Source organism: Mustela nigripes, chromosome 12, assembly GCF_022355385.1.
Source record: "Mustela nigripes isolate SB6536 chromosome 12, MUSNIG.SB6536, whole genome shotgun sequence".
NCBI classification, from domain to species: domain Eukaryota; kingdom Metazoa; phylum Chordata; class Mammalia; order Carnivora; family Mustelidae; genus Mustela; species Mustela nigripes.
In genome coordinates, this window is record NC_081568.1 from 34,009,524 (window position 1) to 34,022,658 (window position 13,135).

General features: G+C 42.3%; 1 protein-coding gene and 1 non-coding gene across 5 annotated transcripts in view; both read left to right on the forward strand.

The window, feature by feature from the left end:
- The first annotated feature begins 1,152 nt into the window (after positions 1–1,152).
- The window catches only part of NNT (nicotinamide nucleotide transhydrogenase), a 92,225-nt gene continuing 80,242 nt past the window's right edge, over positions 1,153–13,135 (forward strand). Inside the window, exons 1-3 of one of the 4 annotated variants that reach the window (XM_059417091.1) lie at positions 1,153–1,321; positions 6,209–6,409; positions 10,871–11,100. In XM_059417091.1, coding sequence (XP_059273074.1) covers positions 6,256–6,409; positions 10,871–11,100 — 384 coding nt within the window. In that variant the 5' untranslated portion in view covers positions 1,153–1,321; positions 6,209–6,255. Of the gene's footprint in view, positions 1,322–1,346; positions 1,436–1,603; positions 1,735–2,110; positions 2,253–6,208; positions 6,410–10,870; positions 11,101–13,135 lie in introns of those variants that run through there. The other 3 variants (XM_059417093.1, XM_059417090.1, XM_059417092.1) reach the window with 3 other exon arrangements.
- On the forward strand, positions 12,845–12,970 carry LOC132029025 (small nucleolar RNA SNORA33). Its single transcript, XR_009407662.1, has one exon. It is a non-coding gene; the product is annotated as a small nucleolar RNA SNORA33 (small nucleolar RNA).

Here is a 13,135-nt window from a genome sequence, read left to right on the forward strand (position 1 = left end):
CCTGCTTCTCTGTCTCCCACTCTCCTTGCTTGTGTTCCCTCTCTAGCTGTGTTTCCCTCTGTCAACTAAATCAATAAAATCTTAAAAAAAAATTTGTCAAGAGGATGAGAGAGAGAGAACACAAGAGTGGGGGAGGGGCAGCAGAAGAGATTCTCAAGGGGACTCCCCGCTGAGCCTGGAGCAGATGCCAGACTCATTTTCTGGACCCATGAGATCATGACTTGAGCCCAGATCAAGAGTCCTATGCTTAACTGACTGAACCCAGCAGCCGTCCTTATATTTTCTGAAATACGGGGCTTGTGTCCTTTCCTGTCTGTGAACTCTTTCAGGAGAAGGGCAGTGTTTTTCCTTGACATCCTCTGGATGCCAGTAGAAGTTCGTTAGTTGAATGACCTTTTATGCTGATTAAAAGCACGAGATGGACGTCCTTTATTTTAAAATTTATTTATTTGTCAGAGAAAGAGAGAGAGAGAGAGGGATCAAGCACAAGCTGGGGGAGCTGCGGGCAGAGGGAGAAGCAGGCTCCCTGCTCAGCTCGCTCCATCTGGGCGCTCTGGGATCCGCTGATGACCTAGGGCTGAAGGCAGACTAAAGTGTAAGAGATGTTATTAAAGGGTTTCTCTGAAGATTCTTCTTAAAGGAATATCTCTGTTTTGCCTATCTTAAATATTTCTTTTTTTTTTTTTTTTAAACATTTTATTTATTTAAATATTTCACTTAAAGTAAAAAGCAGTGATCATGCGGACATTTCATGATGATTGAGCTTTGGCTAAGTGAACCATTTTATGTATTTGATTCTTCTCACTTTTAAACAGAAGACACCTGCTGACTAACAGAACTATGTGGAGAGGACAGGCAGGTCCTTATGTTTTGGGGTCCTTTAATCGTTTTGGTGCCATCAACTCCGGCCATGTCCGGCCAGTTCATGTCCATCTCTAGCTGCTGGATATTAATACTACCAGCGTCACACGGCTTTCTCTGGGCCCGCCGTGGGAAGAAGAATACGCAGATGTGTGTTAATTTTGGGGCCTTGACATCGTTTCCGAGGAATCTAACTCCACCTCCCCGGGCAGAATGCAAAAACAGCGCCTTCCTTCCCGCCCTTCACTACCCCGTGACCTCCTCCCACTTGGCTTTTGGTCCTCTTCTGTTACAGAAGTTCTGATTTTTTCCTAGACAGCTAGGGGGAAGGTACCAAAAGTGGAGTAATATTATCTCTTTATTTGCTCTGGTGGGACGCTGGAGAGGAAATCACACTTGCAGCTGGTTCTCCAGTTACACATGTAGCGCTGCAAACTTCAGCGCCCGCGCAGGGCTCCAGGTTTGATTGACAAGGACGCGCCGAGAGAAAGCGCGGAGGCGGGGCAGGGGGCCGCGGGTCGAGCCCGAGACAAAGAGGTTTTGGCTGCTATTGAGGAGTGAAGGGCCCCTTGGGGTAACTAGCTTTGAGCTCCCAGGGGGCGTTCGGCGACGTCGTGTTCTTGTCGGGAGCGAGGGAGGCAGGCACCCGGGCCGAGCGGGCTGCGGGGCGGGGTGGGGAGGGGGCGCGGGGCGGAGGAGGGGGCGCAAGAGGGGGTGGAGGGGTGCGCGCCGCCGTCACGTGGCCTCCGCCTCCGCGGGGTTGGGGCTGTTCTTCCGGGTTGGAGGCGCAGAGCGGTGGGGCCCGAACCCGGGTCTGCCAGCGCGGCGTCCCCCGCCGCGTGCCGCCCACGGCCGCCTGGCCTCCCAGCCAAGGTGAGCGGCGCGGCGCGGGCCGCCCAGGCGCGGGATTGGGGCGCAGCTGGGGAGGGGCCGCGGGGGCTCGCGGGGATGGTTCGGGCCCCCGCCGTGGAGACCTGTCAAGGAGCAGAAGGGGGCGGGGTCGGCAGTGACCCGGGTGCGGGGTGCCCCGCGGCGCCCGCAGGCAAGAGGCTTGGGTCCGGAAGGAGAACCGCGCTTCGAGGGCCCTCTTTCCTGTCTCTTGCTGGGGCGACGTGGAAAGGAGTGGCCGGGTGGTTGGGAGACTGGGTACTCGCAGGGGTCAGGGGACTGGCAGCTGTGCAGGTGCAGATCTTGGAGCTTGGGGGGGGGGGGGAGCGGGAGTCGTGCGGTGTCATTTCTGCCCGCAAGATGGGAGGAGGAGGGGAGGTCATAGAGGACTTTGGATAGAGGGTGCACCTGGAGAAGTGGCAGCTGGACGCCCCGAAATTGTGCTAGAACCTTGAGGGAATTCGGGGTCGGCGATCGGCTGGAGACCTAGGCGAGCGAAAGTTGTGAGTGTGCGGGTCTGTGCGGGCTGATGGTGGTCCTGGCAAACTTCAGCCGGGCAGAGGGGGGCTCGGGGTTTGGCGACCGGGAGGAGACAACGGTGGGGGCCGAGCTGATTCGAACCTTGGAGGCGGATTGTCTATTATTCGGCCTCGGCCAATCGGCTCCGGGGGAAGGTTATAAATAGCGGTCCGGTGCAGTTGCCAGCTGCGCGGCAGTTTAGTGGCTGGAGGAGAGGGGCGGTACCGGTGGGTTTGGGCGAGGTCACACTGCCTGCCAGTCTAAGCTTCTGTAGGATATAGTGTCCTTGGTTGGTATGCTTCGATTTAAAAGCGTGACTTGTTTACGATTGCGGGCGTCCTTTATTCGTCCTGTTTTTCAGGGCAGTCGTAAAAAGATCGCCTTGTAAGGAGTCTTGTGGGACAGACTCCGTTTGGAGGGGGCTTGCATGCTTTTATTTAAAATGTCCCCTCTTCTCCATCGCACCCCCTTTATTTGCAAACCTGGCTATTTTTTTTAAATTTTATTAAATGTACAGTTTAGGATTACTTTCTTATCAGCAAATGTGCTCAGGCTTTACCTTTGCTGATGGAATCAGTTTTCCACAAGGATACACAGCATTTGATTTTCAAAGGAAATTTCCTGAAACTCTGTAGAATGTGTTCCCTAGATACCTAGGTTTCAGGTTACCTAGCCCTAGTTATTCATTCATTCAGTCAAAAAAACACTTGCTGTTTTCCTACCTACCAAAGCTCTGGGCCAGTTAAAATACCAAAGTGAATAATAATAGCAATTAAGATACTGTGTCTTTTTAATATTCACAACCCAAAAAGGGCAGTGCTGTCATTATCATGTTAAAGGTGAGGATATCAGGTTCAGAGGAGTTAAGTGACTGATTGGCCAAGGACACAGCTAATGAAGTGCAGAATGGGGGCTTAAAACCCACAGGTCACCTTGTTAGATTGTAGGCTGCCCTCTCTCTCTCTGCCCTCAAGAATTTTAGGGATGGGACGCCTGGATGGCTCAGTTGGTTGGACAACTGCCTTTGGCTCAGGTCATGATCCCAGAGTCCCAGGATCGAGTCCAGCATCGGGCTCCCTGCTCCATGGGGAGTCTGCTTCTCCCTCTGACCTTCTCGCTCATGCTCTCTCTCATTACCTCTCTCTCAAATAAATAAATAAATAAAATCTTAAAAAAAAGAATTTTAGGGAAGATAATTGTTCAAATTACTTAACATTACACTGCTGCACGGATGATATACTAATTTTTTTTTCAATTTTGAGTTGTAAAGATTTCCCCCATCTCTTCAAAGTCACAGAAGCACGTGGATAATAAAATAGAAGAGAGCTTTTTTAAAAAATTTTTAAAAGATTTTATTTATTTATTTATTTTAGAATTCTTTTTTTAATTAAAAATTTTTTTTAATTTTTAATTTTTAATTTTTTATAAAAATATAATATATTTTTATCCCCAGAAGAGAGCTTTTTAAGTGAAGGAAAGAAAGGGGTAAATGTGACAATTAAGCTAGTATTCTATGTTTGATGGAAACAAGTACCTGCCTGTGAGAACACAGTCTCAGATATTCTCTGAATATCTTTCAGGGTCATTTGTAGAGATTTAGGCTTAGTGGTAGGAACCGTTCCTGTCAATAAACTACTTTCTGATTGCTGTCTGGTTACGTTCATAACTTGATTATGTGGAGTTTTTTGGAGAGATCAGCCTCTGAGGGCCTTGTCCTTAACTGATGTCTGATGCCAGGGATCTGTTCAACATCAAATTCCCATTTTCCAAGTAGGCAGGGCAGTTTTTTCCAGATTCTATGAAATAGGACTTCAGCTTTAAGGCACTGTAAAATCTCATCATAAAAGTTTTTAGAGCCGAATTGGGGGGGGGGTCTTACAAATGAGCTTTCTTATGTTTTATAGATGAGCAGATTGAGGTGCAGAGAGACTCAGGTCAAGCAGGGAGTGAGTGGCAGTGGGTCTGGGTAAACTTCATCAGCCCCACGAGAACGGTGGTTGTTGGGGAGGTGGGATGATCCAAGAAGAGAAACTAGGGTAAGTGGGGAGATTGGAATAAGACTAGGTCATTGGTAATGGTAGGACGAATCTCCCTCGAGGCAAGAATTTTTTATATCTGTATCTTTTATACATCTTTGTATCTCCCTTGGTTCTTGGCATAGATTCACTGAATGTTTTGAATGTAGGGCTGGTTTGCTCTCCATCCTCAGCCATGACTAGCCCTACAAGTGACCCATGAATAAATAAGGAGAATATTTATGGGACTCAGGAATGCTTGGGATTGAAATGAAATGACATGTGGAAACACTGAAAATATAAAACTTCTTCAAGGGCAAAGCATTATTCATACACATTTCTGATTGCCTGAACCAATCTCGCATGCTTCCCCTTACTTACCTTTTTTTTTTTTATTACTCTCTCCATCTTAAATGTTTATTTCTTTTCTTTTTTTCTGAGAATGCATAATCTCCTCCTTCGAGGCCTCAAAGAACTTTGGACTTGCCTTACTCTGCTTTGTAGTGTTATTACTTGTTGACTTTTCTTATCTCAAAATGTGTGACCTATTCCAGTTTGATTTTACAGATGCTTCTAACGGCTGTGCCTCTGACTAAGCTCTCTACACGTGTTTGTTGAATTAAAGGGCATTTTAAGAATAAGCACCATCTGGATTAAGGATTTCCATTCCCAGTGTGGCTTTCTGGTATTTGTAAGAAGTTGCATCAGGGAGTTGTAGCAGCAGTTCTGAGGGAGCTGGATGCTGGAAGAATGCTTATGGAGGTCTTCTGGGACTGGAGGCCCACATGATGGTGCAGAACTTTTAAAGTAGTTGGTGGAGTTAGCTGAGCTTGAATGATAGGGTTTCAGATCCTCTACTTTTTCCTGATTTTGAAGGAAAGAAAAGAAGTTTGGGGGTTAGGGGAACATTGGGAATCCAGGAATGGTGGGGGTACCTTCCACATACCCCTGGGGTTCTGCCATGGAGAGCAGTGGAGGGAACCCCTGAAGCTTAGGTCCTCCAGCCCCGTAGAGCTGGTGAAGAGTGGCCACTTGTGAGAACCACTGATGGAAGAGTTCCTAGTGGCACCCATACCTACAAGCACAAACTTATGTGATAATGGCATTTTCCTTTCTTTTTAAAAATTGGAGTCATAGCCCACACATGTTTAATTTTCTTTTTTTGGGGGGGGGGTTTATTTATTTATTTGACAGAGAGAGAGAGAGAGAGAGAGAATAGGCAGAGGCAGGCAGAGAGAGGGGGAAGCAAGCTCCCGCTGAGCAGTGAGCCCGATGTGGGGCTTGATCTCAGGACCCTGAGATCATGAACTGGGCCAAAGGCAGAGGCTTAACCCACTGAGGTGCCCCAAGTTTAATTTTCTTAAGATGTGCACTTGGCAAACATGCATCTCATGTTCACTTATCTCAATTCAGGGGGTCTTACAGGATAAGCATCTTGCTGTACTGACTAGGTTGCCAGTGTTTTCTGTTCAACATGGTGGCTAAGTAGCTTGCTATTATACAGAATTATAGACCATTTAAGGGAAATTCAAGGGTACCTGTGTTATTTTTGTTGTACATGCAGACTTAGAAGGTAACTTGCCTGTTAGATGTGACTGAACTCTAGCAGTTTTCTTTTTTAGCTTTCCAGCTACATTAGGGATCAATTAGACTTAGGTGATTGAGGCTTAGAATTGAATAATAGGTTTAGAACCACAATTTAAGTGGGAAAATGAATTCCAAGTTTTAAATATCTGAGTTGGAAACAAACTTTTGAAGCATCTTCTGTAAGTAAAGGACTCGGCAAATAAATTCATCTTAGGTGCCCACACACAACTTTTATATTCCAAGCTCTTTGAATTAGTATTTTAAAAAATGTTTTTGATGTTCAAATGACAAAGTATGTTTTTCTTAGCACATAAATGCTTTATTTTCTTTCCTTTCAGTATTTTACCGTCAAGGAAATTTGGCATCCAGAAAGTTGGGAGCTCATATGAACATGGCGAGTCTACTGAAAACCGTGGTGACGGGCTGTTCATGTCCGTTACTTAGCAATTTGGGGTCCTGTAAGGTTATACATGGGAAGAAGGATTTTTTACGAACATTTCATACTCATCAGGCCCTGTGGTGTAAATCTGGAAAACCAGGTAAAGTCTCATGTCAATTTATGTAAATCAAACCTTCAAGTTGTAGAAGCTAATAGATCTTCTGATGATTGATAAAAGGAAAAACATGGAATGTGATAGCCTGGTGTTTGTGAGTCATTATTTTGCATTTAAAAAAAGCCCAAGGAGTGCTTTTTTATATTTTCCATGTGTAGAAGTTACTGATCATCAGTGCTAATAGAAAAGAAAAGAAAATAGAAAAAGAGGAACAATAAACCAGTTGAGTTGTATCCCGGAAGCTATTGCTCAGCGAAACCATTTCTCCCAGCAGCTCTTCCTCTTTCCTTGTCAGTACTGAGGAATTGTAATATACATGGCTCATCTCTGCTCAAGAATTAGCAACTAAGTATATGAATTAATCTGAAGTAGTGCTTCTTAGTTTAGTGAATGGCAACTTCATTTCAGTTGCTCAGTTCAGAAACCTTGGGGTCATCCTAGATCTTCATAGTAGGTATGGGTCATTCTACCTTATATCTAGAGTCTGTTCTCACCATCACTGTTGTTATTGTCCTGTTCCATGGCACCATCATCTGTCACTGGGACTACTGTGCTAGGCTTCTAAATGCTCTCTATGCTTTCTGCCTCTGCTCCTGCTACAGTCTGTACTCTACACAACAGCATTATCTTTTAAAAATGAAAGATCATGTACTTTTCTATTCAAAATTTGCCAGTGTCCTAGCCCATGCAGAGTTAAGATCTGAAGTCTTTCAGTGGCCTACAAGGCCTTCCCTGCCAGGATCCCCATGCTGCTGTTCTAGTGTGCAGGCCAAAAGGAGCTGAAGCTAAATAAGGGCTTTCTAAGCTGAGTGAGATCCGTTTATGCATTTTGCACAAAGGCCCTCCTAGGACTCTGTCTATACCTCATTGGCCAAAACTCAGGTGGCCATTATGTGGTTGTAAGGGAGACTTGGACATAAAAGAGGTCCTTTGTTCTAGATGATGACATATTCCACTAAAATAGACATTTTTTAACTAAGGTGGAAGAACAGGATGGATGTTTGGGGGGAGGGGTAACCTAAAGGCTTTGCCACATAGAATAATGCCCTTCTTTTTAAGTTTGTGGGACTCTTTGCATTTGGGATCCCAACATTGCTATGCTTTTTGAGTTCTTAGGTCTGTCTATCACAGAATTCACAGCCTCTTTTCTTGTTCTCACATGGCAAGTGACTCTTAGCCATGTACCTGCACTGGTACCTGCACACTCCTCAATTTTATGTTCAGATTTTTATTTTATTTTAGGTGTTCTAGAAAGCCAAGTGATCCAAGTGTGATAAAACTGTGTATAAGATAAAAGTAAGTAACTGCATTGAGTATGTGAGAGTTGTCCTTGTGAATAAAGGCTGGACATCTAGGTCTCTATAGCGACTATGCAGGAGACTTGTTTATTCAATTTCTTTTTTTTTTTTTTTTAAGGATTTTATTTATTTATTCGACAGAGAGAGATCACAAGTAGGCAGAGAGGCAGGCAGAGAGAGAGAGAGAGGAGGAAGCAGGCTCCCTGCTGAGCACAGAGCCCGATGCAGGACTCGATCCCAGGACCTTGAGATCATGACCTGAGCTGAAGGCAGCGGCTTAACCCACTGAGCCACCCAGGCGCCCCTCAATTTCTGGCTCTTGACTATTTCCTAGATAATTCCTTTTTATATCTAAAAGATAAAGATTCTATTTAAAATATATAACACCACAATTTCATTACCACATTGAAAAGAACGGACAGTACCCAGTTAGTATTCATATTTTTTTTCCATTTTTTTTTAACGGTTGCCTTACCCAAATAATGATCCAAACAAGGTCCGTACGTTGTATTTGCTTGCTACATCTCTTCTTTTGTTCTCTGTGCTTTCCTTTTTCTCCTTTAATTTATTTGTTGAAGAATATCATTGTTGCCTTGCAGAATTTCACATTCTAGATTTAGCTGACGGAATTCCCTTGGTCTTATTTATCCAGTTCCTCTGTCCCTTGTATTTTCTGTGCCATTTGGCTAGATCTAGAGGTTTGATCAGACTCAGGTTGTCTTTTTTTGGGCAGGAATGCTTCATGGATGACGCTGTGTACGATCTATTACATTACATCAAGAAGATTAATCAGTGAGTTTAGATGTTGTTGGTATCCATCAACAACAAGTTCTCATCAGTGTTTCATTCAAAGGCTATACAGCTGTTTAATGATCAGTAACTAAATCCATGGTTTCATGGGGGGGGGGTTTAAAATGGTGATATGCTATCATTTTATCTCCATTTAGAGCTAGAATTTTTCTGTAAGAAAAACTTTCCCTCTCTTATTTAGTTACCCTGAGGTTGCGATGGTGAGGTGGGATGAATGTTGATTCTGTCCCATTATTTACTAGTTTTGGTAATAATGTCTTGGTACCCCTAAGTATTAGTTGTCTATTTCTGCTATACAAGTGATCACAAATATACTTTCTTCATATGACACAAATGTATTGTCTTGCACTCCTGGAAGCCAAAGTCTAGAATGGCTCTCACTAGGTTTATATCAAGGTTTGGTGGGGCTGTCCTTTTGGCGGCTTTAGAGGGAGGTCTTTTTCCTTACCTTTCCAGCTTTTGGAAGCTGCTTGCATTCTTTGGCTCGTGGCCCCCACTTCCATATCATCTTCAAATTACTGTTTGACTCTGACTCTTCTGCCTTCTTTTTCCACAGTTAAGGACCCTGGTGAGTGCATTTGGCCCACCCAGATAATCCAGGATAATCTCCCTGTTTCAGGGCCACTTGATTAGCAATTTAATTCCATCTGCTACCCTGATTCTCCTTTGGTGTGTATCCTAACATATCCACAGGTTCTGAGGATTAGATTGTGGCTATCTTTGGGAGACCGTTACTCTGCTTTCTACACATCTGCTAAAGCTGGCTAGCGAAGCTTTTTAAAAATTCTTGTTTTTTGAGTATCATGACTAGCTCACTTGGATGTGTTTTATTACATTGCAGTTCATTATTCTCTTTCCTGCTCAGATTGCTTCTTATTTGGCCAAGCGGATGCCCTTTTAGGTTGGCTCCTGAATCTTCATTCATCTTTGGTAGCTTCCTTGACTTAAGGTATAATAGGGCCTAGGTAATCTGAGGTTGTCAGATAAGTAAACTCCAAGTGTGATTTAACTTTGCACATCAATCCAAAATATTTTCCAGCTTTCTATTATTTTCCTCCCTCTTCTTTAAGTAGAGGGTAAGATTCATTGTATTTTTGCCTTTGGCTTACTATCAGTTATTACTGATTATGGAGTATGGGGTCTAAGACTGTGATCAAGTGAAGGTATTTTTAGGTTGACTTCATTTCTCTAAGGCCTCACTTAATGACTATTGTTATTCTGTGGAGATAATTTTTTTTATTATGTATATTTAGAGTGTAAGTTGTTAGAATAGATTTCCTAAGCTTTAGTAAAACATATAGAAGCAGATCTTTATTTTAAAAAAATCTATTTATGCCTGCATGTTGAGTAAAACAACAGAAGAAACTAATCTACTTTGGCTAAAGCTGTTCAGAACCATCTATAAATACTTTACGTATATCATACAGGCTGTTTTGGTTTGCAAGGAACAAGATCCCATTAGTATATATTTTGTGATGAGGGTTTATTGTATGTGTTCTTGGGAAGTACAGAAGCCCAGGAAACTGTTCATATACTTCTTGGAAAAGTAGAATGTTCTTCTGGATTTCATAGCTATGGCTCATCTTTCATCTTTGTATCGCTACTCCTAATGTTTCTACTGCTGTTGCTGTATACCTCCCTTTGATTACCTCTTGACTGCTTCCAAATAGCTTCTGTACCATTTACTCCCTCTGTCCTTTTCTGTGGCACTCAGAATCCCTGAGAAAGAACCTGACTGGATTGAATCATCACTGGCCAACATAGAGTGTCCTTGGGCAGTTCCTGTGTAAGTCATATCAGAGGTGTCTGGCCTGTAGACTGTTATCTTTGACCCAGCTGTGGATCCCTGGTCTGATCAGCTGTGGCCAAGAATGTAGAGTCTCAGGATATAACCTTGGAAATCTATGAGGAATTTCTTGTGGTCAAATGGCCAGGAAGGAAACTCTTGAGTGCAGCAGGCCACCAAAGTGTCTAGTATAGCGTAGTTCTTCAAAACAGCAAATTACTTCCGTCTTCCTTAAAGGTAAGGACAAGGAGACCATAAACCCCAGAGGGGTCGTTTGAAGAGTGGAATTTGCCTGTTGATTGATTTTTCACAACCCATTTCCCCCCCTAAGGCTAAACTAATCTAGTCATGTGCCTTGAAGAGAGCCATTTGGCTAAATGAAATATTTGGGTATTTTCTGGGGAACGGGCATAAATATTTTCCATCATTGATAAAAAAAACTCAGTATGACTATGAAGTGGGAACATTATGTTGAGCTGTAACTTGTATGTGTAGTATATTTTGAACAAACTGCCCATTTTTGTTTTTATGTTGTTTTTTTTACCTTTGTAGGAATTCCATATAAACAACTGACTGTTGGTGTCCCCAAAGAGATTTTCCAAAATGAGAAGCGGGTGGCCTTGTCTCCTGCTGGTGTTCAGGCCTTGGTCAAGCAGGGCTTTAGTGTTGTCGTGGAATCAGGTGCTGGTGAAGCTTCTAAGTTTTCTGATGATCACTACAGAGCAGCAGGTGCCCAGATCCAAGGGGTGAAGGAAGTGCTGGCTTCTGATTTGGTGGTCAAAGTAATTATTCTTTTCCCCCCTCATTTATGGCATGCTGACTTTTAAAAAACTTTTCATAAGAAAATTATATTACTCTATTGCTGTGTCTCTTCATATTTTCAAACAATGCCTTTTCTCAGAGAAATCCTTGCATGTTGTGAATATTCTTCATATTCCAGTAGAACTTTTATCAGGCAGTGTGATCCATGGTTAACCACGAAAGGAGAAAGTGATCTTCCTTTTTATATTTGTCCTGTGGGAATTCCCTTTTTTTTCGCTGGGGAGAATTTGCACTTCCTGGTTCATATATATCTAAAATACCTACAGGTGAGTATTTAACTGCTACTGGAATAGGAAAAAGGCATGGAATCCTCCTGGGACTGGGACTGAATGTACAGTGATCTTCTGTTACATAGAAGGATCAGTGAGGTAATTGACATAAATGCTATTTCTAGAGAGGGCAGCGCTGCCCTGGATAAAGCAACATGGGGCTGAGTGGAGAGTAGCCATACCTACTTTAATAAAAGGTTTTAATATACAATAGCATCTCTGTGCTGAAGAACTTTAGATGTAAAACCTAAAGTAAAAATTCATATAGAGGAAGGAAGAGATTGCATCCCAAGTCTAGCAGAGATAATTACTAGAGGGGAGCATTAACTTAAATCCTAAGCCTTCTGCAACCAAGACAAGGAGGAAAATAGGGATCATAGAAGCATGATCATTAGGCTGAAAGAAGCTCCTTACTTTTTTAGGAAACACGAGCTGTGTGTGTGTGCGTGTGTGTGTGTGTATTAATTTCTAAGATGAATCAGTCACATAATTTTTTTCATAATCTCTATTGAATAACTTGGGTAGAGTCTTAGTGATTTTTGCAGAAGACAAAAAATTTTTTGCTGTAGACATTAGTAGTAAAATAAATGGTATGTAGGTAAGTTGTAATTCAACTAAAGCTTTTAGAATGTTTAGGTGTGCAGATGCTTAGTGATATACTTAGTATGTTAAAAGAGCTTAGATAGAAAAATAAGTATAATCCATTCCAATATCTGCTCTAGGGATCAAAAAATTTTGAGACATCCCACAGTAAAGGGTTGGTAGGGTAGGGTACACATAAGTTTTGGAAATGCTTTGTGTTCTTATTAGAGACTCAGTGTGTAGGAGCATGTTAAATGCATTGAGAAACCCTATAATATTGAAACATATAACTCTATGCTTGCATTAATAAGCTACTTGGCTTTGGGACCTGTTTTTTTTTTTTTTTTTTTTTTTAATCAAGCCTTTACTATCTTATGGAACTAGTGATCTAAAAAGCACATTCAGGGAAGCATTCTATTGACTTAAATCACTCAGGTGCCAGTTGTTTCAGCTGAGCATTTGATAGGGGCCAGGAGCATTAATGCAAAGTTGTCCTCTAATTTTTATTAAATCTATATTATAGATTCTCACTGAGGAAAAATAGACCTTGCCAGAGAGTCTTAATTAAGTACAGAACCTTAATTAATTAATTAAAATCACATAAATCACTAGAGCAGCAACTGACATGGGAGTAACCAATAAAGGTGTCTCATAGGTAAATTGAGATGAAATGCTGTGGAATGAAAGTTTTGACCCAGTGTCTGTGTTTCGGTTTCCTTTTAAAATGTAAGTCCCTGAGCTATTGTTTTCTGGGCTTACTTGCCTAAGAACACGGCTGCGAAATGAGAGCTAATGAAAGGATACATGTTAATTGGAGGCTGATTTTTAAACTTGGATATAAAACACATTTTAAAAGCCAGCCAATGAATTGGCTTACCTGAATGCCTGCAGGAACTTAGGAAAAGCTGGTGGTAGTAAACCATGTTACCAGCCTTAAAGATATTGAAGTCATTTAAGGTCCCTGAAAATGGCTATAAGAAATTAAAAAAAAAAAAAAAAAAAAGAAAAGCCACATTTAAAAAATCTTTTTAGGTGGAATTTAAAAAAAATGTGATTTCAGAACATGGACATTTGAAACTTCCTAACATATGGTGTGTATGTTCATTGACTTATTTGATACTTCTTCCCAGGACAGAGTTGCTTT